General features: G+C 46.4%; 1 protein-coding gene and 1 long non-coding RNA gene across 2 annotated transcripts in view; one reads left to right on the top strand and one right to left on the bottom strand.

The window, feature by feature from the left end:
- Positions 1 to 703: 703 nt before the first annotated feature.
- On the bottom strand, positions 704 to 5660 carry LOC308468078. Its single transcript, XR_013981451.1, has 2 exons — positions 4810 to 5660; positions 704 to 1121 (listed from the first exon to the last, which is right to left on the bottom strand). It is a non-coding gene; the product is annotated as an uncharacterized lncRNA (long non-coding RNA).
- A 152-nt stretch (positions 5661 to 5812) lies between these two features.
- Positions 5813 to 23577, top strand: part of AR (androgen receptor) — a 248197-nt gene continuing 230432 nt past the window's right edge. The window contains exon 1 of the mRNA XM_080989793.1: positions 5813 to 7785. Coding sequence (XP_080845919.1) covers positions 6608 to 7785 — 1178 coding nt within the window. The 5' untranslated portion in view covers positions 5813 to 6607. The remainder of the gene's footprint in view (positions 7786 to 23577) is intronic.

The following is a 23577-nucleotide window of genomic DNA, read 5'->3' on the forward strand; positions in this document are numbered from 1 at the left end:
TGCACTGATTCAAGGCCACTTGTACCAGACAGCCTTTCAAACAGATGACACTTTCAGTCTACAGGGCTTTGGACATGGCCATCCTAGACCCCAGCAAAATGAATTAAAATTCCAATTATTGGTCAAAAGGTGCCTCCCAAAGTTAATAAAATCATATCAATGTGTGTGTGTTTTTCTTTCTTTTTTACTGTTTTTATTTATTTTCATGGTACAGAAGATAAATTTTGAGAAAACAATTGTTACAACAGTAAACAACAAGTAACTCGTCCCGACAAAAATACTTTTATCATGCCATGTGTTAAAGTTTCATTTGAGAGCCAGTGTGGTGTAGTGGTTAAGAGCGGTAGTCTCGTAATCTGGGGAACCGGGTTCGCGTCTCCGCTCCTCCACATGCAGCTGCTGGGTGACCTTGGGCTAGTCACACTTCTCTGAAGTCTCTCAGCCCCACTCACCTCACAGAGTGTTTGTTGTGGGGGAGGAAGGGAAAGGAGAATGTTAGCCGCTTTGAGACTCCTTAAAGGGAGTGAAAGGCGGGATATCAAATCCAAACTCTTCTTCTTCTTCTTCTTCTGATTACTCTAAGAGAAAACACCACATTTTCCATGAGTCCTGGGTGGATTCATGCCACAGTCTGAACAATTTATGTATTCAATAAACATTTGCCATATGTTATAAATAATAATAATAATAATAATAATAATAATATTTATATCCCGCCCTCCCCAGCCGAAGCCGGGCTCAGGGCGGCTAACAACAGGAATATGGATTGTGTTTGCCCTTTGCTGCTCTCACCTAGCATGTTAGTTTCTCAGCCAATGCTATTGACCATACTCGGTTATATCAAGAATCAATGTTCAGCCCATCACAAGTTTTCCAACATCTCGCTATCTCCATACGAGCAGCAGTCAATAGAAAGGCTAAGAGGTCATCCTTAGGATAATCACGAGCAGACGGGATCCTAAGTCAATGTGTAGCTTAATTGTGGACAGAAAGAAGGGAGGGGAAAGACACAGCACCACCCCAAGTTAAAAATCTTGCATTTAAACGCACCTTGCAGATGAATTTTGGTTGAGTTACCAGGAGGATTTCGAAAAGGCAAATGTTTCTTACTTGCTTGTTCTCTGGATTTTGAAAAAAAGAAAACGTCACAGAGATGTTTCATTAGATTTGTATTCCCATTTCCATATCTCATATTTTTAAAGAAAACAAAGAAAAAATGGACCTAAACTTAAGCAGGTTTTGTGTGTTTTGCCCACAGAGTGGGAATAAATTTAAACAACGAGCCCAAGTAGGCATGTTTTTCCTAGAAAATATAAATAAAAATACAACATATAAAATTAGGCCATAAAATTAGGGCTGATGGACTGGCTGGCTGGGCTCCCTCGCCCACTTGCTTGCTTATTCAGCTCCTGGCAGCCAGAACCCCCGGGCCAGCCCCAGAGGCACCATTCGTCTGGGAAGCTTGTAGCCAGGGCTGCTGCAACAAACAGCTGCGCAAGCCTTTGGGAGGCAGAGACCCGAGAGGGCATCAGAGGAGGGAGGGAAGGAAAGAGAGATGGAGGCCAGGGTTGCCCGCAGCACCCCTGACCATCATTCAACCAGGGTGCCACAACACACTGGTTGAAAGCCACTGGACTATAGGAGTAGTGGGAGATCACACCCTACTTCACAGTTTGCACGGAAACCAGAGGAGGGAATTTTGTACCAAGAGCACAAGACAGGACACTCCCTGGACTCAAACCGGCCTCACAAGCTTCATAAAACAGCTCCTTAGTAATAAAAAAGGATATATTTTATTTACACTGGCCTGGAGGAAACATGTTTGATACCAGGCAGAGGGCCTTCTCAGTAGTGGTGCCCGCCCTGTGGAACAACCTTCCACCAGATGTCAAAGAAATAAACAACTATCTGACTTTTAGAAGACATCTGAAGGCAGCCCTGTTTAGGGAAGTTTTTAATGTTTGATGTTTTATTGTGTTTTTAATATCCTGTTGGAAGCCACCCAGAGTGTCTGGGGAGGCCCGGCCAGGTAGATGGGGTATAAGTAATTTATTATTATTATTATTATTATTATTATTATTATTATTATTATATCACTACTACTCTGGGTAACTGGTTTCCACTTAACTAACAGATATTTAAATCTGGGTAACTGGTTTCCACCTAGCAGATATTTAATCTAGATTTAAAGAGGGGTATTGGGAGATGCAGCTTGGCATTTTGATGCCAGTGACATATAAGAAGAGCCTGCTGGATCCTGCCACAAGTGTAACCCAGGGGTCAGCAAACTTTTTCAGCAGGGGGCCTGTCCACTGTCCCTCAGACCTTGAGGAGGGCAGACTATATTTTTTTTTGGGGGGGGTGAACAAATTCCTATGCCCCACAAATAACCCAGAAATGCCTTTCAAATAAAAGCACACATTCTACTCATGTAAAAACACGCTGATTCTCGGACCATCCGCGGGCCGGATTTAGAAGGTGATTGGGTCGGATCCAGCCCCCGGGCCTTAGTTTGCCTACCCATGGTGTAACCTGTTCTCACAGCAGCCGACCAGCTTCTCCAATGGGAAGCCTATGAGCAAGCCTTGGACACAAGAGAATAAGTGAGAAGAGCCTGCTATACCAGGCCAGTGGCCCATGCAGTACATCACCCTGTTCTCACAGTGGCCAACCAGATGCCTGTGGGAAAACAGGATCCGAGTGCCATTGCAACTCTCCCCTCCTTCAGTTTCCAGCAACTGGTGCTCAAAAGCCTTGCAGCCTCCAACAATGGAGGTCAGAGCATAGCCATCATGGCTAGTAGCCATCCACAGCCCTCTCCTCCTCCATGAATTTGTCTAATCCTCTTGTAAAGCCATCCGAATTAGAGGCCATCACCGCTTCCTGTGGGAGGGAGTTGCATAATTTAACAACACATTGCGTGAAGGAGAAATTTATCTGTCCTAAATCTTCCCACATTCAGTTTCATTGGATGCCCATGAGTTCCAGTGTTATAGAAGTCAGACAAAGCACGGCTGCTGCAAAATAAATAAATAAATAAATAAATAAATAAATAAGGCATGCAGGTGGGTGGTCTGGGGATGTGGCTCAACCTGAGAATCCCATTGCAGATTTGTTTCCTTTCTTTGAATATATTAACCCCTCTGGCTTCTCAATCTTTATTGTCGTATTTCAATACCATTTGATAATCGGGGTAATATGATTTTTTGGGGGTATGCTGGTTTGCTGTTGTGTCTAATTTTTCCTTTCAAAGTATTTATTTTCATTTTATAAAGTACAGTCGTACCTTGGATCCCGAACGCCCTGGAAGTCAGACGTTTTGGCTCCCAAACGCCGCAAACCCGGAAGTGATTGTTCCAGTTTGCGAACGCTCTTTTGAAACCTGAACGTCTGACGGGGCTTCCGCGGCTTCTGATTGGCTGCAGGAGCTTTCTGCAGCCAATGAGAAGCCACGATTTGGTTTTCGAACATTTTGGAAGTTGAATGGACTTCCGGAACAGATTCCAAGGTACGACTGTATATAGAACAGAGAAAACAATTGTAACTGCAGGTGGAAATTGAAAAAAAGAGGAAAACAAACTATAAAATAGGCACAGAGAATGAGCACACTTGCACAGGGGTTAATGTAGCAAGGTCTAAGTCAGGAGCATCAGCATTATCAGATTATCTAGTACGGGGAGTCATATAATATGCCCTATGCTGTAGCTGTGGTGTTCAGCTTATTTTTTAGTTGCTGGTTTATTAATAGCATTTTATAGATTGCAATTGTTTCACTGATGTGGAGAGGGTAACAACGTTCAGATTTTTGGGCACTGAATTACAAGAGGATCTGTCCTGGAGTGTCAACACAAGGGGGCTTGTGAAGAAGGCGCAGCAGAGACTGTACTTTTTGAGAATACTAAGGAAAAACCATCTTCCGCAGAAACTGCTGCTTGCCTTCTATCACTGTGCCATTGAGAGCGTGCTCACTTATGGCTTATGTGTGTGGTACGGAAGCTGTACTACCCAGGACAGGATGGGGTTGTGCAGGGTTGTTAAGGCAGCAGAGAGCATTGTTGGCTGCCCACTCTCCACCTTAGAGCAGATTTATGCCACAAGGTGCCATAGGAAGGCACTGGACATAGTAAAAGATCCATCGCATCCTGGTCACTGTCTCTTCGAGCTCTTGCCGTCGGGACGGAGATACAGGACGATGAAGACAAGAACGAGCCGTCTTAAGAACAGCTTCTTCTCCAGAGCGATCTCGGCCCTGAATGGGAAGCCCGGACTTTGAAAGTCATCTAATCTCCCTTGCTGTATTATATTGTATTGATTAATTAGTGTTTTTATGGAGCAGTCAAGTAATTTCATTGTCCCCGAAGGGGGCAATGACAATAAAGATATTATTATTATTATTATTATTATTATTATTATTATTATTATTTGTTAATTTATACGACTTACGTTGTACCTTTAATGTTCCATTATGTTCTTGCTATTTATTGTCACACACAAAAAGAACTTTATTGCGGCCAGTAGACCCGAAATACACGGTACTTGTGGTCTGTAAGCTGCTTTGGGAATTCATTTGAATGGAAAGAAATTCTGAGCTTGCTCACACTTCCACTGGTGCACAGGTCTGAGAGGTATTCTACCTGCCCCAACCACTTTCTCCAGGAAAACTCGCTCTTTACCACTGTATTGGAACTAACGTCAACCTGCAGAAAAACCAACTGATATTTGCTCCATTTCAGCAGTGAATCCTTTTCCCAAGGAGAGGAGCGGGACAAGCAGAAATGTGTATGAACCCATAGAAATACATTCACTTACTCACTCACTCACTCAGTGTAGTTCCAGATTTGCCAGGCTTGTTAGGAAGGCTGATTTGCTGTTGCTATTTCACTGTGTTGCCTTTTTCCTTTCTCTTCATTGCTTACCTGCTTTATTTCAGTGTTGATATGCTTTTGCATGTAACAAAAACTCAATAGGAGGTTTTTAAGGAAGGCCTGCCATTGGAGCAGCCACCCCACAATAAGCAGCCACCTGGAAACACCCTACAAGTTGCAAGCCTTCCCCCAATTTGCTGGAACACCCCAGTGTGTGGAGTGATCAACACTGCAGATGTTGCTGTCAGTTGGATGGCTAGAGCATTTATATCCGACCTTAGGTTTTTCCAAGCAGCACATATAAGTCTCCTCCTCATTTAATTCCCACAACAGCCCTGTGAGGTAAGGCTGAGAGGAAGTGCCTGGTCCCCAATGCTACACCCAAAACTTCATGGCAGAGTGTGGGGATTGGAATCTTGGTGTCTCGGGGTCCTAGTCCCACACTCTAACCATTATGCAGCACCACCATGATTGCAAAGCGCTGTAGCGACTACAGCGGCGTCGAACGTTCGCTACTGCTGAGCGATACCTAGATCGGTATCTGAGGCTTTGCGTGCGCTTTGAGTGAGCTCTGAGCCCGCGCTCCCGTGTGTAGAGGCTTCTCTGCAAGCTCCGCCGTCCGGCACGTGGTGGAACTGGGCATGCATATGTGCCGAGCAGTCGCCAGGAAGGCACAGTAGTGCCAAGCGGCCCCGGATCGGCGCAACCTTGCCCGCTGTGCGCAGTTAAAGCGCAGCTTGGGATCTCTTGAGGCCATCGAGTCAGACTGCCGAGCGGGGGAAAGCGAGAGCGAGCAAGGCGCGGCGCAGCGCTTTCAGGCGGAGCAAGAGTGCGGAGCCAATCTCCTCCCCGGAATCGGAGTCCAAAGGGGCGGGAAGGGAAGCGCATAAAACCCGAGCGAAGGCCGACCGGCTTCCTTCTCTCCCGCCCTGTCCGGAGGCGCGCCGGGCGACAACAGCGGAGCCGAGCGCGGGAGCGCGCGGCGTGGCCAGCCTAGGGAAGCCACTTACTTCTACTGCTTCTATCCCACCAACCGCGACTTGTTGCTGCTCTCTCCGCCCCGGATTCAAGGGATCTCCTCGGCCGCTGCGCCGATTGGGCGACCAGAACCGCCGCTCCTCCCAGGCCTGCCGGCTCGCCAGCCTCCGTCTCCGCCCTCCCTCCGCGCCCGGGTTCACCTTCTCCGGGCAGCCCGGCTTTCCTCCAAAGCGTCCGGCCGTCGGCGGAGCTTGCAAGGAAAGGAGGGGGTGTGCGGGCCGCGGCGCTCTCTCGCCTCCAGCCAGCAGCCGCTCTCTCTCTCCCGGCTGTAACCTCAGCTCACCCCTGCAAGAGAGGCATCAGTTTGCAATTGCAACAGCAGGAACTGCCAACGGCTGCGTCTTCGCTCCGGCTGGGAAACTTGAAAAAAACAAAAAAAGAACAACAACAAAAAACAGCGGACTAGCGCCTTGACTTCTGCGTTTCCCCAGGCGGGAGGCGTCGGACCCGAGAGGCCAAGGCCGACCGGCTTTTCTCTCGCACACCACTGACAACTGCACCTGCTCCAAGTTAGGAGCGCCTCGCGCGTGCCCCGACGGCCCAAGGGATGGCTCTGTTGGTCGCCGTCGGAAGCTGGTAGAAAAGCCCGGTTCTCGCAGCTGACATCCCGCCCAGTCGAGGAGTCTCCAGAACCAACCTGCAGCCAGAGAAAAACACAGCGGGCTGACCCCCACTCCCATTGCCGTCCAGCCACAGGCGAGATCATGGAGGTGCACGTCGGTCTGGGCAGAGTCTATCCTCGGCCGCCGGCGAAAGCTTTTCGAAGTGCCTTCCAGAACTTGTTTCAGAGCGTCCGCGAAGCGTTCCAGAGCCCCGGACCCCTGCGGGAGGAGGCTGGCCCCAGCCACCAGGCGTCGGCGTCCGCGACGGCGGGGTCATCTTCCTCGGGGTCCCACTTGCAAGAGCCCAGCGCCCACCAGCAAGGCCCGGCTTCGCCCACTTACTTGCCGCTGGAGGAGCAGCCCCAGGTGAGCAAAACGCTGCAGCCCCCCGATGAGCGGGAGGAGTCCGCGTCCTCGTCCGCCCCGTCCTCTCTGGCCCTGCTGGGAGGCCCCTCTTTCCAGAGTTGCCCGGGGGACTTTAAAGACATCCTGGGTGAGAGCAGTCTTCTGCAGGCGGCAGAAGGAGGCGAGCCCCGCGGAGGAGGCGAGGAAGCCCCATCTGACAAAACTGACTACCTGGGGGAGAGCGCCAAGGAGCTGTGCAAAGCCGTCTCCGCCTCCATGGGCTTGGCGGTGGAAGCGCTTGATGCGCCCGGCGTCGGCGAGGTGGCGGCGACCCGCGGCGACTGCATGTTCGCTGGCGCGCACGCTCGGCCCCTGAATCTGGGCGGCTGCAAGATCATGGAAGCCGAGGAGGGAGGCACTGGCGGCGGCGCTGGCGGCGAGGGCGCGCTGGCCATGGACGTGCCAGGACACCTGAGCCTCTACAAGAGCTCTCCGGAGCTGGAGGAGCCGTCGGGAGCCTTCCCGAACCGAGACTACTACAACTTCCAGTTGGCCCTGGCCTCACATGGGCGCATCAAGCTGGAGAGCCCCTTGGAGTACGCACCCGGCGGTGCCGTTTGGGGGCCGCAGTGCCGGCGCGCCGGGGACGTGCCTGCTGCCTTGGCGCCCCACTATGCCGGCCCTCCTGGCCCCGGCTGGCACCCCTTCTTCACCGAGGAAGGGCAGCTCTACGAAGGCGCACCCCCGGCCTCCTTCGGCTACGCCAGGAGCCAGGGCCCGCCGTCTGGACAAGAGGGCGCAGAGCTCCCACCGTCCGAGGTGTGGTATCCCGGGGGCGTAGTGGGCAGAATGCCCTTCGCCCCTGCCGCCGGCTGCATCAAGACGGAGCTCACCCCGTGGATGGAGGGCTACCCGGGGGCCTACGGAGACATGAGGTAAAGGGCTAACGCGCTCAGACATTCCTCACCTAGGGCCGGTAGGGTTTTGCAAAACACTTGCAGGCAGATTGGAGGGGTAAGATCCCGGGTTTGCAAAAAAGAAGAGGGGAGGATTGCAACCAGTATTCTTTTTTAGCCTGGTTTGCGGTGTGTGTGGATTGCATGACCTTTTGCATCTCCTCCTGCAATTTCCTTGGGTGTGAATTGGTGCAGGGCAGGGGTCCAAAGGAGGGCTTCGTCCTAATGGTTGCTGGTTCAAGGCCCACTCTGCTCTGGAGCTACTCGCAGGTAAATACCCAACCTGTCTGCTGAGCTTGCTGATCAAGTGTAGATAAAGCAAAAACTATATTAATCCTCCCCCCCCCCAAAAAAAAAACCTTACCCCAGTTTTCTTGGGGTAAATTGTCAATTTGTTCAGTCCTGACCATGATGCATCTTTCTTCAGTCTGACTGAATGTCAGGATTTGGGGGTATCGTTTAGAAATGTTGATTTCATTGGCTTTAGCAGCATTCTGGATTCCTAATACAGTTGGGAGTCCTCTGCGTGAATGTAGCATTATTTTGTTGTTTTGAGCGAGGTTCTGGCAGAGTTCACTGCCGTTGCTTCTCCCATGACTCATCGGGGAAGGTGCTTGCACCAGAATTTCTATGCTCTGAAACCAGGACTTTGAAAGGTCTAATGGATTTAGCGATCCATTAGAGATATGGAGCTATGATTATTCATATTTAAATTTGCTCTTATCTCCCCCCTCCTCCCCCCCCCCCCACTTTGAATAGCTGAGTCTCTTTATAATGATCAGGGCCGTTTCAGTGTCGTTATTTTTTATATATAAAAAGTTGTCTGTATTTTGTATGCTCCAGCAAGTTTCTAGAAACGCTGACAACAGCAGGCGTAAATTAAGGTAAGTAAATTTGTGTCCATAAATGTGGATGAGCTCCCACTTCTGAATTCTCACCCCTTTAGAGACTGAACTGAGACTGCATTTTGAGTTAAGCTGTGCTGCAAATATTATTTACACGCAAGAGATATCTCATAGTTGGTTGACAAATATAGCAAGCGGTTAAAAACTTTTGCAAGCTACTTTCTAAACAGAAGGTTGGAAAATGCAATTGATGTAAATAATTTAAACACAGAATTGATCAGTACGGGCCTTTATATAAAGGTATGCATGTGCAATTTTTTTTAAAAAAATGTTTCTTTTCTCTTTGCTTAGCTAGAGCAGATGAGACATGAGATACTTGCTTTGGTGTTGCAGGTGCAACCATGCTTATTTGAGGGAAGCCCCACTGCACTGGATGGGACTTTCCACTTAACAATTGAACCTCAGTTGGTGGGCACTGGACTTTTACCCTTGCCACACACCCATTCTGTGTCTGTCCCCCTGCAGCTGGTTGACTCAACTGGAGTTATGGGCTTTTTTAATACCTAGGTATCTTGTTTGCTGGTTGTCCTGGCACACTCCTTAGCTAGCCAGTGTCCATCTCACCAGTGGCGCCTGTATTGACATTCTTAGTGGTGAGGCCATGAGTTTAAAATGAAGACAAGGATCAGGTCCTTCCCTTCCTAGAATCCAGTTGTAAAGGAACTCAGACTTATCGCTCCCTGAGTACCTCATGCCTGGTCTGGTGATGTAACAATGACTTCATTTGTTTGGGCAATAAAATTTCTGCCACTAGTAGTAAAGTCTCCACATCAACATTTATTATTATTATTATTATTATTATTATTATTATTATTTACAAGCAACAGTCAAATGCAGTGCACTTTTATAGGAGGGGTGATGGCTTCCTTGAAACCAGATTCATATGATCCTTTAACAAACAGAAACATAAGCAAGGAGGTTTTAATCTTGGCTTCAGCTATATACGATTAAGGATCCCTAATTCCTTAAGGAGCGAGTCTTATTCTTAAAATCTGTTTTGCAGCCCAATCCAAAAGATCCTTAAACTGAAGCACTGTAGTCCTATGGACTGCAGTGTCGCTTGGAGTAGGATGCTAAAATGTGTTTATGCAGGAGGAAAAGCTACTGGTTTCACCAGAACTTATTTCTAGTGAATATATACGTTTAGAATCATATTTTCAAGTGACTTTAAAATTATAGTGTTTGAGCTTAACCGGGTTTAGACAGATTTGCATTAGGATCTTCGTTTAATATTTGTTTCATTTGATAATGAATGGGTTAGATTGTCAGCCTTCCCTATCCAGAAGCTGAGGTAGAAAGCACAAATAAATAAAATTAAAACGAAGAAAGCATGAATTGATCCATGTCCCAAAGGCTCATAGTCTGGAAAAACGTTGTGGATGGCCACAACCCAAGCCTCCCATAAAATTTTACAACAAAGATACTTAATTGGGATCTTAATAAACTACTGCATGATTTTGCAAAGGCATTTAATCACTAGAGTTACATGGGACGCTCTGCCTGTACAAAATGGCACGCACAAGTTATATGTGGGACTCATCGCAGCCGAGTCCAGTGTTGCTTTTGCCTGATTGTGTCTTTATGATACATGTTGGAGGAGAAGTGCTGGGTGGGGGTGGAATAATACAGTGGGGTGGGGGGAAGGCAAGAAGTTCTGTGCATGTTGATCGGTGAAATGTACAACCAGCACAGAAAGAGCCCCTTTGCGTGTAGGCGTGATTCTCATATCGGGCTGCTTTCGGTTTGAAGACTTGAGCCGTCCGCCATTTTGTCCTGCTTTCTCAAAATGCAGCTCAGCGATATAAGCACGGCAGTTATGCTACCCTGAGCTCTGGCCTGCAGCTCCCCCTCCCCATTTTCATGGAAGGGGCACTGTCCAGATTTTGCCTTAAACTACTGGTGAGTAAGGCAAGTGGTACCTGTGTGGTGCTTGCAAGCATCTTGGGCGATGCATCAATGCTGACCCATAGAAGCTTTTGAGTCAGAGAAAATGGGGTTCATTGCTCGGGTCTCCCTGAGTCAAAAGTTGATTCACGTCTGCTATATGTCTCCACCACCTTCTTTTTTCGCCCTTTTATACACACAGCAAGAATCAGTTCTGCCCAGGACAAAGTGGAAATAGATAGAATTTAAGATTTTGCACGCCTAATACCTGGAACGGTGACCATAACATTTCAGTTGCTTCCCAAGAAGTCGTTTTAGGGACTTTTAGGGAGTAAGTGGTTTTAGATCCTTTAAAGCATTTAAATTCCCCTTGGAGTGCCATCCCTGAATATGCTGTATCAATTTTGCATTCCCCACTCCGTGGGAAACATTTTGGGAGTTTCAGATGTAGAAATTAGATAGATTGCGGAAGAGAAGCAAACTAGTGTACCCAAGTGGGTTTTTATTTTATTTTAAAGAATGTACTTTGTAAGCAGTTGATTACCCTTTCCCTTTCTAATACTTTTCTTGGGCTGTATCCAGCCCTCTGTGGAATCTAATGGGAAGGCTTCCCATCGATGTCAGCGGAGCTGAATTAGGCCTTTGCATTTGTGACTCCCAGTCCCGTTGCAATTTTTAAGAATTGCAATCTGAGCTGTTGAATAATATTTATTTCTCACATTATCACTGGGTGGTAAAGCCCACTTTCTTCAAAATGGAACAGCTGAATCTTGCTGGTGCAGACAGCAGGGGTAATGAATTGCTTACGGGCAAGTATAGAAAAGCTCGTTTTCGTTTTACTGGAAAATGGACTGCAGCTCTATTGGACAGATGGCAATGTCTCCTCTCCCTCACCAACCCAGTCATAAGACCCGTAGTAAGAACTTTGGTGGTGGTGGGTGACATGATAGAGCTACCCAAGAAAGCAAAACAGCTAAATGCAACTACTCAAATAAGTTATTTATCAAATAACATTAATAAAGTTTTAAAAAGCTAGGTGCCATCTGCACACTAATATATCTGTTAGCCCTGTGTCTTTTCCCGTAATGCTGCAAATTGGAAACAGGTTTATTTTTTACTGAGCAATTTGAGAGAAGACTGCCAGCTTGTCTCCCCCACCCCCTTATCATACAAAAACAAACAGACTAGAACATTGGTAGGCAAGCTAAGGCCCGGGGGCAGGATCCGGCCCAATCGCCTCCTAAATCCGGCCCACGGACGGTCCAGGAATCAGCGTGTTTTTACATGAGTGGAATGTGTCCTTTTATTTAAAATGCATCTCTGGGTTATTTGTGGGGCATAGGAATGTGTTCACCCCCCCCATATAGGCCTGCCCCCCCCACATGGTCTGAGGGACAGTGGACCAGCCCCCTGCTGAAAAAGTTTGCTGACCCCTGCCACCATTTTTTAGACTCATTCATTTCCATAGGGGAACCAAGCAAATGCCGAAATTGTTTCCTGTTAAAACAAAAAGTAACTTTGGCTGGATCACTCAGTGATAATAAAAGCTCAGAAGGGACTGGGAATATTTAATTTATTTATTGCATATTTAGCCTCCCTTTCTCGAAGGAAGCTCAGGGTAGTGTGTACATAGTTCTCTTCCCTCACCCCAACATATTACACCCTCAAAACAACCCTGTTACACTGCATAGCCAGAGGTGCTGGGTAGCCCACCAGACAAAAGCCCAACACCCTTAACAACCACATTGGGTCTCATGCTCGTAGAATCACAGAACCCCCAAGTTGGAAGAGACCCCAAGGGTAATCTACACCATTGTACGGAGTGGCACATTGGCTGAACGAAAATGCTTGTGGCAAGAACATGGGCACGCTGCGCTGTGCTCTCCGGGTGTAACTGGTCTCCCAGCAGACCCAGCCAGCGTTGCCAGTGGCCTCCATGTTGGCTACCCCTGAACCAGAGCTTGCAAAGGCACACCCAGCCTTGGCCTCTTTTATTCCCGCCTGCCTGCCACCACCGCCATCTCTTGCCATAAATGGATGTGATGCTGTGCACATTTCCTAGGGAGACAGCAAAACTTGTGGGACCTGTTTTCCGAATAGCTTGCTTTGGATCGCGCGTTGCATTTTATGAATCAGGTTTATCACTCTTTACCTCCAATTATTTCCCAAGTTGGCGGTTACTTTTAGGCTTGCAAGAGTCCTCCCCAAATGCAGATTAAGGTTCCTGCAGAGTAAGGAGGTTAGTTGCCTCTCCATCACCTTTATTCTTTGTGGTGCTTTAAATGCCACCTGACAGCGAGAGTGGTGGCTGCTTCATTTTAGCTTTGCACTCTCCCGGCAGCACAAGCAAAGAGCATGTGTGGGGTGGGATTGTGTGTGGTCTTTCCCCCTCCTTGATGTTATGTGCAGATCGATCTCCTTAAAGGTTATTTATTCCCTTGGGAGTGAAGTTGCTGTGTAGCTTCATAATCTGTTTGCCCTGTGAGTAGCTTTTGATTTTCTCTTGATGTGGGGAGATTAGCGATGAATAAATTGCTGGGGCTAAGATAAGGATTTCTGATTTATAGGTGCTTTTCTTTTCTTTTTTTAACTCTTCTTCAGTGGATAACCCAGTTGCAGCCGTATGGGTTTCTCCATCCTTTGTTCCTCCTCAAGTCCTTTCAGTGGAGTGAGCCTGTCACATAAACAATATTCTGCATTTCGGAAGGACGGCACAGCCAAAAACAATTAAGCAAATAGCTCTCCTGATGTTGCAGCAGGGGAATGTTGGCCATGAGGACAGGATAGTCTTAAGGCCTGCTTCTAACTTAAGCCTAAGTTTTGCACTGTTAGCCCTTTCCAGTCTGGGTGGCTTTTCTGGGGCTTAACCTGCCTTCAATCCAGGGCACTTCTTTGACCATCTTTCCCTAAACCTGGGCTCAGTATGGCTTGAATCATTGAGGAAGCCTGCATAGCAAATGTCCGGCACTGATCAGTGCTAGAGCAGATATTCTGTGGTATGTTGAGTGTCCTGTACATTTTCAGTGTCAGGACTAAGCCCCAGGAGTTCCCATGTAATTCTGAAGACGCAAATCCAGGCACTTAACAGATTAAAGCTTGGTGATAAATAACATTAAGTTGGGTTTTCTCACTTACCCCTTTTCCTTTGGCTAGATGTCCCTTCCAACTCTACAGTTCTATGATCCTTTCCTATAGGGCTGGTAATCGTTACGTTTGATGCCTCCTTTTTAAAACGTTGTGATCTGGCACTGTTGAGCTGGGAATATTTTATCAGGAGGCAATCCCCACTGAAGACGTTAAGGGTCTTTTTATACACGCATCTACCCATGTAAACATGTCACCCCTCCCTTTGGGCCTGCAGGGTCCTTTCAAAGCAACTTCCTAGCCCTTGTCCTCTTGGACCAGAAGCCTGCACTCTTCACCCTTTTTAGACCACCTCGGATGACCTCCACTTTTCTGCTTTTTTCTTTCACCTGCTGTAGGTTTTGTTTTGTTTTGTTTTAGGTTTAAAAAAAATCAAGACCCACAAAGGCCATTTTGCAAACTTTCCCTGTGGCATTTTTAAATCCTGTGTCCCCCCCCCAACCACTTTTGCAGACTTTGCTGTTCTCCCTCCATGTCGGTTCCTGCCACGCTTCATTTTTCAACTGCTTCTTTATTTGTTGGAAGGGAAATAGGTCAGTTCAGTTTCCGTGGAGGACGAGACTTGGTCAGCTAAAGGGGGGGGGGGAGAAGTTAATGGGCCGGTTTGTGAGGCCTTCCTTCACCTGAAGGTCATTGATCTGAACCGAGCATGTCCACGCTTCCGAGCAGAACATGACCACTTCCTTTTCTGTGGTGCCTGCAGGGTGCACTTCTGGCATCAGCCGCAGTCGTTATGGAGAAGTCATTTTACTCTTGGAAAAAGAACCTCATGGTCTGTTACCCGCAGCTGGAGTCTTTTGTTGTTGTTGTTGTTCGAAAGGTAAAACGGTTTACTGACCAAATTGCCATATGAGCCGAGGCCCAATTCAAAGCTTCAGGTTTGCACACATTGTCTTTGTTCCCGCTTGCGCAGTTCCTCATTGGTAGCTTTATGCAGATTTTTGTTGCAAGCCCTCTTACTAATTTTTCATTTTTTAACAACAACAACAACAACTTGAGGGAAAGCAGAGAGGACGAAGTACACAGCAGAGAGAGAGAGAAATCCAAGCACATCTGGACTGTGTTCAAGGCTGGTTATTATGATTCAAGATATTATTTTTCAGAAGTACGCCAGCTTCTCATTCGTGGTTTCTGTGCGGATTTATTTATTTATTTTTAAAGAGTGTGGCCACCATTATATGACTGTGCTTTCGCTGGAATGCTATCAACTACATTTCATGTTTAGTAACAGGAATGTTCCAATCTCGGATTGAAAGTGGTTTATGAGAGATAAGCTTATAGACAGACAATTAAAAAATAATAATGGCGCTCTGATCGTGTTTGCTTCAGGCTTTTTTTAACGACAGAACGATCCAGCTGCTAACTTTAAGTGGACTTGTAGCGGGGAGGACCCCTAAGTGGACTAAACAAATTAGAGAGCAGCTTAGAAACATCTAGGTGGGCGCATATGGCCATTCACTGTAATCACATTTCCCCTTATCCTGCTCTACTCCTTTCCCCCAGCCATTTATTTGTTAATTAGCGTCTTACTTGTTAAAGTCCCTGTTGTAAAATAGATCGCAATCTTTCCAGAGTGAGTTTTCTGTCTTGGTGTGTGTATTTGTATTTGCTTTTTTTAATGGCAAAACAATATTGTTAGGTTTCGCTTTTTGCGACCCGTGGCTCAGAACTGAATCCTAACAAACGTTACTAGGAGAAGATGCCTTGTAGTTAGGTTAATAATTGTAACAAATAGCAAGGCTATTTATAATGCAGAAATAAGAGGAAACGAAAAGATATAGCAGGGTCCTTTCTCTAGATCTTTTGTTATCTCTACTCTTTTTTCTTTTTTAAAGCAAAAAGTCCAAGTTGTATGTTTACAAATTGTGCTTTCAGGTTGCTCTGCTGAGGTTATCTGGTTTAAGTGGCATTTGGACCAGAGAGTCAGACATTTTCCCACAGCTCCTTAACTGTTTTGTTTTCCCCAGATTGCCTGGTGAACAACGATGGTGTTTTATGGACTTGATTCGCAGACACTTAGACACACTTGGATCCCTTTCGCAGATGAAATATTTGAGACAGTCTGAATTCTAATTTCTCTGCAGCCCGTAGAGCTAAGCATTCAAATCAGGATTGGATCTGTAGAATAATTGTTCAGAACTTCTGCAGCATGGATCCACACTGTGGTACCCGTAGCTGTTGGGTCTTCTCTTCTCTTCTCCCCTCCTTGCCTTTGCATCTTATTTATTTTATAACATTTATACACTTCTTTATGGTTTTGAAAAAAGCACACAGACACACGTCCTCAAAGTAGTTTATAGAGAGAATCTTTAATAGTTTTCATGAGCACCTATTTAGCTGCTATTAGGATGAAAAAGCCTTGCATAATCAGAACTCAATTTGGTTAGATTTGTACTGAGAATTAGGTTTGGTTTTTTTAAAAAAAATACTTCTGGAAATTTGGAACATTTAACTTTGGTTTTAGAATCGCTTAAAAGACTTGCATAAGGACATACACAAGGATCACTTTCATATTCTTGGTTTTTCCCAAAGAAATAAATTTCATTTGCGTGTTTGGGCGGCTGGGGGAGCAGAACTATTTAAGAAGGAGAACAGGACAGTTGCCAATCAGAGAATGAGGATTATTTCCCCAACCGCCATGGGGGGGGGTTCATGTTTGCCTCTGTAAGAACGGGATCGGGCCCCTGTTTTCTCCCGGGTGCCTCTGACCTTTGTTCTTCACTTTAATGGTAATAATATGTAGATATTTCTTTTGAAGACAAATGGTGCGTGGAAGAATGCTATTTCCAAAACCGGCTGGCTTTTGGTTGCTCTCTTAAAAGCCCACAGTCAGAAGAACTGATTTTATGTACTGTGAATTCCAGGTAATTCCTCATGGATGGGATAAATCCTGTCTTTCGATACAGAAAGTAATCGTGTCCTTAAAAAAAATATCTCTTCACCTTTTTTTAACCTCTGCCTTTATTAGCCTGAGTAAAAAAAAAAAAAAACATAAGACAGTCTGGGGCATATTATCTCTCTACACCAACCCCCACCCCCAGCCCCCTGCATGTCTTGAAGTCATGAACTTTGGAGTTTGATACAGAGAGCTGCTGTATGAATGAGCCAGGAAGCAGATTTATTTGTCTTAATTCGTCCATGCGTACTTCGCCCCGGGCTAGAAAACATCACGTACTGTACATTGTGTAGGGCTCCCCTTGACGGCACTCTGGCTGGTGCAAAATGCCGATCGGTGTGGTGGGTGGATCATCGGAACACATCACAGCAGGGCTCCATTCCTCTTCTGGGCTCAGTTCAAGGGGCTGGTGGCTACAAAGCCTTACAAGGTCCGGATACAGCATACCTAACAAGCCACCTTCTCTTACCCTATTGCACTGCTAACTGGAAACAGTCCCTTAGACCTGCAAGGGTGTGCAGTGCATGGTGGGGGGTTTTCAGTGGCTGCCCCTTCGGTCTAGGATTCTCTTCCTTTGGAGATGTACCAAAGCTTGAGGTTGCGCAACTGTTCCCAGAAATAGTGCAAAACACTTCTGTGCAAGCCACCTTTTGCCAACGATAGGGAGTGAGAGGGTAGGATGACAGGAATGCAAACGTAATATGTATTGTTTTTCATTTCAACACACAAGAAGACCGTAGAGCAGTGGTTCCCAAACTTTTCCAGGCCATCTCCCCCCTCTCCCCCTGTGTTCCTCAGTTCCAGAAACCTATCACATCGCCCTCTACCCTGCCCTATAAAAAGCGTTAATTCAGAACAGGGGTTTGTACAACCCGCCGAGGAAGACGATGACCAAATAAAATCCAGCCAAGAATATTGTACAAGAAATATCTCTCTCCATTCATAACTAAAAAGTAACGGTGAAGGAAATCCATAGCATAACATGCATATATGTCACTACTTACCAAACATGCACAAACCTTCGCCTACCACGGATGCATGGTAGCTATAATTCGTAAGAAAATCAATAGCAATTACCAGTACTTAATTGTGTCTTGTGCCAACTCAGAGTTGTAAATACAAACAAATGTGATCAAAGCTTTGGAAGTGATAAAAGAACAGTAAATCTTGAAATATGAAGTGCGGAAGTTTTTTCACTTTAGTGTCTTGCCTGGCCAATCGAAAAGAAAATAATCAATATCCTCAGAGGGGGGCCCTGCTGCCGCCTTTCTCTTAGTGCCCCCCTAGGTAATCCCTCCACCCCACCTTGGGAATCACAGCTTCTCTTAGTCTGCTTGTCAGTCATTGTCCCCCAAATTATTGGTTTGCAATCTGAGGCTAAGAGAGGCTGTTTTCAACAGCTAACTCTTCTAAAGTCTTTTAATGCAAGTCACCCTGGGAAATTGGAGTGTTCAAACTCTGGAAATAAATTTTAAAAACTGGATAGAGTTCTCCTAGTACAACTTCATTCACAGTAACACTCTCTCCCTTTTTAGCCGAGACCCTGAATGCCCTGTACTCCCACCTCTCAGAAGAGGTTATTGGGATTTTAAAGTGGTTTTAAGTATTGGGATGGCAGTGCAGAGAAGCCTCCCCAAACACACAGACATATATATGGCAAGTATCTCATTTGAAGGCAGCCACTTAAACTCGTTGTCCACAAGCAACAAATCTGCAATTAAAATGTCCCTGGACTGTACTACTTCAGAAGGTGTTTCTTGTTAGATTTCATTTACAGAGAAAACCAGGTATTGAGGAGGGTGTATTTTATCCTCCTGGATGTTTTCTATATATGAGGGGTGGGGTTAGTTTCTTCCACGAGGGAGCATTTAGTCATTCCATTACTTGCAGGCTGAAGTGCTTTATGCAGCCCAAGAAAAACAACATGACCTGCTGTGCATTTAGACTGACCACCTTTTTTCAAAGACCACCTTACGTTTTACCCATTCTGCGATATTTAGGAGAGTCTCTTCTGCAAGTTCCAAAGGACCTCAGAAGCCCTCTCTGAAGTATCTTAGAGCAGGGCCTTTGGTGTGGCTGCCCCTTCTGTGGAACAGCCTCTCTGTTAAGATGTGACATGCTCCCCCTATATGCACTTTCTGGAAATGGTTGGAGGTGTTTTTCCTCCAATAAGCCTTCCCAGCTGGATGGATAGTTATCTGCTATGAATTATCTGCTTGGTGTTCCTTCCCTGATGTTTTCTATGTGTTTCTTTTTTGTTCATTGTCATGAGATATGTGTGGAAGATTATTAATAAATACTAATTTAGATCTCTACTGGTGCATTTTTCTTATTGATGAATCAATTCCCATGGGGCACCCTAAAACAATTTACCAGCCAACCAACCACCAAACCCACCCATTACATATATAAGAACAGTTTGACTCAACAGCACATGCATGAAAGCAATTTAAGCCCGTTACATATGGGGACGTAGGAAGCTGCCTGCCCTATACCGAGTCAGACCTTTGGGTTAATCTAGCTCAGTATTGTCTGCGCTGACTTGGTAGAGGCTTTCCAGGATTTCAGGCAGAGAGTCTCTCCCACTGTACCAGGAGATGATGGGGACTAAACCTGGGGCAATTTGCATGCAAGGCAAGATTCTCTACCACTGAGCTGTGGTCCTTCCACATAGATGCCAGCTGGGATGAAGATCTCCATGTACAGTAGTACCTCGGGTTACATACACTTCAGGTTACATACGCTTCAGGTTACAGACTCCACTAACCCAGAAATAGTACCTCAGGTTAAGAACTTTGCTTCAGGGTGAGAACAGAAATCGTACGGCGGCAGCAGGAGGCCCCATAGCTAAAGTGGTACCTCAGGTTAAGAACAGTTTCAGGTTAAGAACGGACCTCCAGAGCAAATTAAGTTCTTAGCCAGAAGTACCACTGTAGAAGGTTTGTTGAAAGAGGTATTTCATTGGTTCCCAGAAGGCAACAGGGAAGGCCCCTGTTTTGGTAGGCAATGAGAGGTAGTTCCAAACTGTAGGAGGTGTCACCACGCTAAAGGCCCAGGTCTGGCAGCAGCTGCACAGGCCTCCTGATTGGATTATATCTTTAGGGTACCCCCACCTGCAGTACGCTGTGATCTTTTGGGTATGTATGGGTGGGGGCAAGATAATATTTTAGAGGCATCCGAGGTCAAACCGTGCCATTGCCTGGCCTACTATCAACAAAACATCAAAGCAACCCACTAGAAATTTTTTGGGCCTAAGAGTAATATGTGCAAATCTTGCCTCCAGGCTTGGCAGAAGCAGAGAACAGGTAAATGAATGAGCCTGAACTGAGTGCACACCCCACTCAAGTGTGTAGGGTAGTGTTTAGAATGTTAGACTAGGAGCTGAGAGAGACCAAGGTACAAATGCCCCATTTGGCCATGAAGCTCCCTGCGTATGGCCATGGGCCAGTTCACTGCCTCTCAACCTAACCCAACTGTCACAGGGTTGTAGGCATTAAATGGGGGGGGGGGAGGGCCAGGCATGCCACCTTGAGCTCTGTGTAGGAAAAAAAGTGGGATATAAATGCAATCTACCAACTTAAAGCCTGCATCTGGATTCAGGCAAACATTAGCCCCTGAGAGCTACTAGGCACAATGCCTGTGCTCTGCCCTCCACAGTTTGAGGCAGAAATGCTCATAATAATTTTATTATGCAAACATCCAAGGAGTCACACACCACTTGCCTCCTTGTTTCCCTTTTTTTCCAGACTGCCCCCTCCCCAACTTGTTGGTGTTTTTCTCTTTTGATGGCTTTTGGTCAGAAGACCATAAGAGCCTTCTGGATCAGGTCAGTGGCCCTTCTTGTCCAGCATCCTGCTCTCATACAGTCTGAACAGTTGCCTGTGGAAAACCAGCAAGCAGAATCCAACCACAAGAGCCTTCGCACCTCTTGTGGTTTCCAGCAACTAGTGTTCAGAAGAACTTATTGTTTCCAACTCTGGAGTGTAGGGCCATAGCCATTGTGGCTAGTAGCTCTCTCCTCCATGAGTATGTCTAATCCTCTTTTATAGCCATGTGGGTTGGGGCCATCCCTGCCTCCTGCCGGACAGCTTTCCATAGTTCAACTATGCCTTGCATAGTTTATTTATTTTATTTTTCCTGCTCTGAATCTTCCAGCATTCAGCTTCATTGGATGCCCATGAGTTCCAGCATTATGAGAGAGGGAGAGAAACTTTTTTCTACCCACTTTCTCCATGGTTTGATTAATTCTATAAACTTCTATCATGTTGCCTCTTGTCCTCTTTTTCTATAAACTAAAAAGTCCCAAGTGCTGCAATCTTCCTTCTGATGATTAATCTGATTTCAGATCCTATTTCATTCAGATGCAAACTCTGACCTGTTGATCCTTATTTTTCTCTGACTATTGATGATGATATAAACAATTTCTGTACTTCACGTAGTCAAGTTTATGGTTATTAGGTTTTTTTATATCTATTTTCCTTCCTTTTGACTGTTTTTCAGTTGTATATCAAAAAAGCATACATTTAAAAGAAAGGGAACCTGTACTCAGAAGCTAGTTCACAGCTGATGCAAGAGATGGCCCCCACTTCCATATCTGTTTTCAGGGTTGTCGAACAGTCTTCCATCTCCTGCCAGCTGAACACTCTGTTCATCCTTGTAATATTGTGGCCATGAAGCCTTATTCTTGGTGACATGCTGATCCAGCTTGGGGCCCCCATTTAGGTTTCTTTGCTTCCCGCGTCCCTCTGACATGAAACCTGGAATAGCTTGTGTAAACAGGCAAGGAAAAGGAACAATAGTATTGTAGTGCTGGAAGGCACCCCCAAGGGTCACCTAGCTCAACCCCCTGCAATGCAAGAGCCACAGGTAAAGAATGGCCGTAATTCTGCTTGCAGGTTTCCCACAGGCATCTAGTTGGCAACTTTGTGAGAACAGGCTACTGAAATAGAAGGGCCATTGGCCCAATCCAGCAGGCTCTACTTATGTGAACTTTTTAAAGTCAGATTTGGAGATTCCTGCTTAGGAATGTTGAGGGCAGCTCAGGGATAAATGCAGGGGGTTTCTGCACCTTGGTGGCTGTTCTAGAACCTGGAAAACCACAATTCTTCCATGCAAGTTGGTGCCCATCACTGCCTCGTGTAGGAGGGAGTTCCATAGTTGTGCTGTGTGGAGAAGTCCACCCTTTTATCTACCATTTACCTTCATTGGATGCTCACAAGTTCCTAGGGAAGGAGAAAAACATCTATCCACTTTCTCTACACCATGCACAATTTCATTACCTTCTATCATGCCTTCTTTTCTATAAACTAAAAAGTCCCAAATGCTTTATATAGGAGTCGCTCCAAACCTTTGACCATTTTGGTTGCCCTTTTCTGAACCTTTTACAACTTTACTATCTCCCTTTTTTGAGGTGAGGTGACCAGGGCTGCCCTATGGAGCGATCTTGTAACTTTCCTGCTCCTTTTTATTCCTGCAAGAGAAAAGGAGAGGACCCCCCCCCCACGGCCTCATCTTTAAATGTAAGCCCTCACCCCAAAAGTTGAGCCTACATTACAACCCCCTCGATTACTCTAGAGTTAACCCAGACATCGCTGTGAGCATCCGCTGAATGGGTGGGCAAACAGGCCCGCTTCCCCTCTGTTTTCATGCAGAGGCCGGCGGAGGGAAGGGGGAGCCCCCGGCTGCCTTCAATGCCCTCTTGCGCCCCCTGACAAGGTTATGGGAATCATTAGATGGATTCTGCTTGGAACTGTTGCAATTAGTGGAGGCAGGGTGGCGTTGGTGGTTAAACCCCAAGCAGGTCGTGCGAGATGTTCGCCGGATGGCTGACATTCTCTTCTCCACACACAACAAACAGCCCGAAACAGGCAAACGCGGCTGCGTTTTGACGGGCGCGAGGAAGCAAAGACAAAGGCGGAAAGAGAGGGGAAGAGGCACCTCTCAGGGACGCGGGCGGGATGCGCAGAGGGCGAAGGAAAGAAGCCCTTCATCCCCGAGTCCACCGTGGAAGAAACTTCCTTGCTTCGCGCGCCCGACGGCTTTTTATGGCATAGCTTTGGAATGGGGTCCGGGTGGGGAGGAGATTAGCGTGTGTGTTGTTTTTTTGCAGTTACATTCTAAGAAGAGTTTAAAAACCGTTTTAATAAGGGAGAGAGGATTTGGACCTTGAGCGTATTCCACAGAAAGAGTGCCCGCTCTTAGAGCGTCCACTGCTTGATTGTTTCCTCTTTGCGTCTCGTCCTGCCCGCTCCGCGCCGCCGCCGCCTTAATGCTTGCGCCCTCCTCCTAATTTGGCTGCAGGACAGGGACCTGTGATCGTATAGGGATTGTCTGTCCATGAGATAGAGAGCGATAGTTAGGGCTTTGACTTTTAATGGGAGTGGGACTAACCATCAGTGGGGCAGTTGGGGAGTTTGAACTAAATGAGTGGGGATAGCTAGGCAGGGCAACCTGGTTTTGATTCCCTGTGGGGAAGATAAATCCTAGAAGTGGCTTAGTGGGGTGATAGTCATTTCAGGTGAGAAAAATCTACCTGAGCCTTGGTTGGATAAAGAGAGCAGTTTAGAAGTTTCTCTGCAAAGAGTTTGTGGTTTAAGTTTTGTCCCTTAGTTGTGAAGCCATTAAGTGTTAAGCGCTCACAGAAGTTTCATTAAATCTCCAGGTTCTTTTGTTTCTTTCTTGTTACCCCCTGATGTTTTGAACCTCTGGGTGGAGAGGAAGTGGGCACTGGACAGCCTTCACAGAAGCTTAATGCATTGTTGCTGCTTAATCATACACATTACCACAAGTAGTTAATTCTAGGCACCTCTGCTGCAGGGGGAAATTCATCTGTTTACAAACCTGATAAAATCAATAATGTTACCCATCTTCTGTGAGAGTGAAGACTTTGAAAAAGTTCAGAAGAGGGCAAACAAAGTGATTAAGGGGATGGAATGGCATCAG

The sequence above is a fragment of the Podarcis pityusensis genome, assembly GCF_964106645.2.
Source record: "Podarcis pityusensis genome assembly, chromosome: Z".
Classification (NCBI taxonomy): Eukaryota; Metazoa; Chordata; class Lepidosauria; order Squamata; family Lacertidae; genus Podarcis; species Podarcis pityusensis.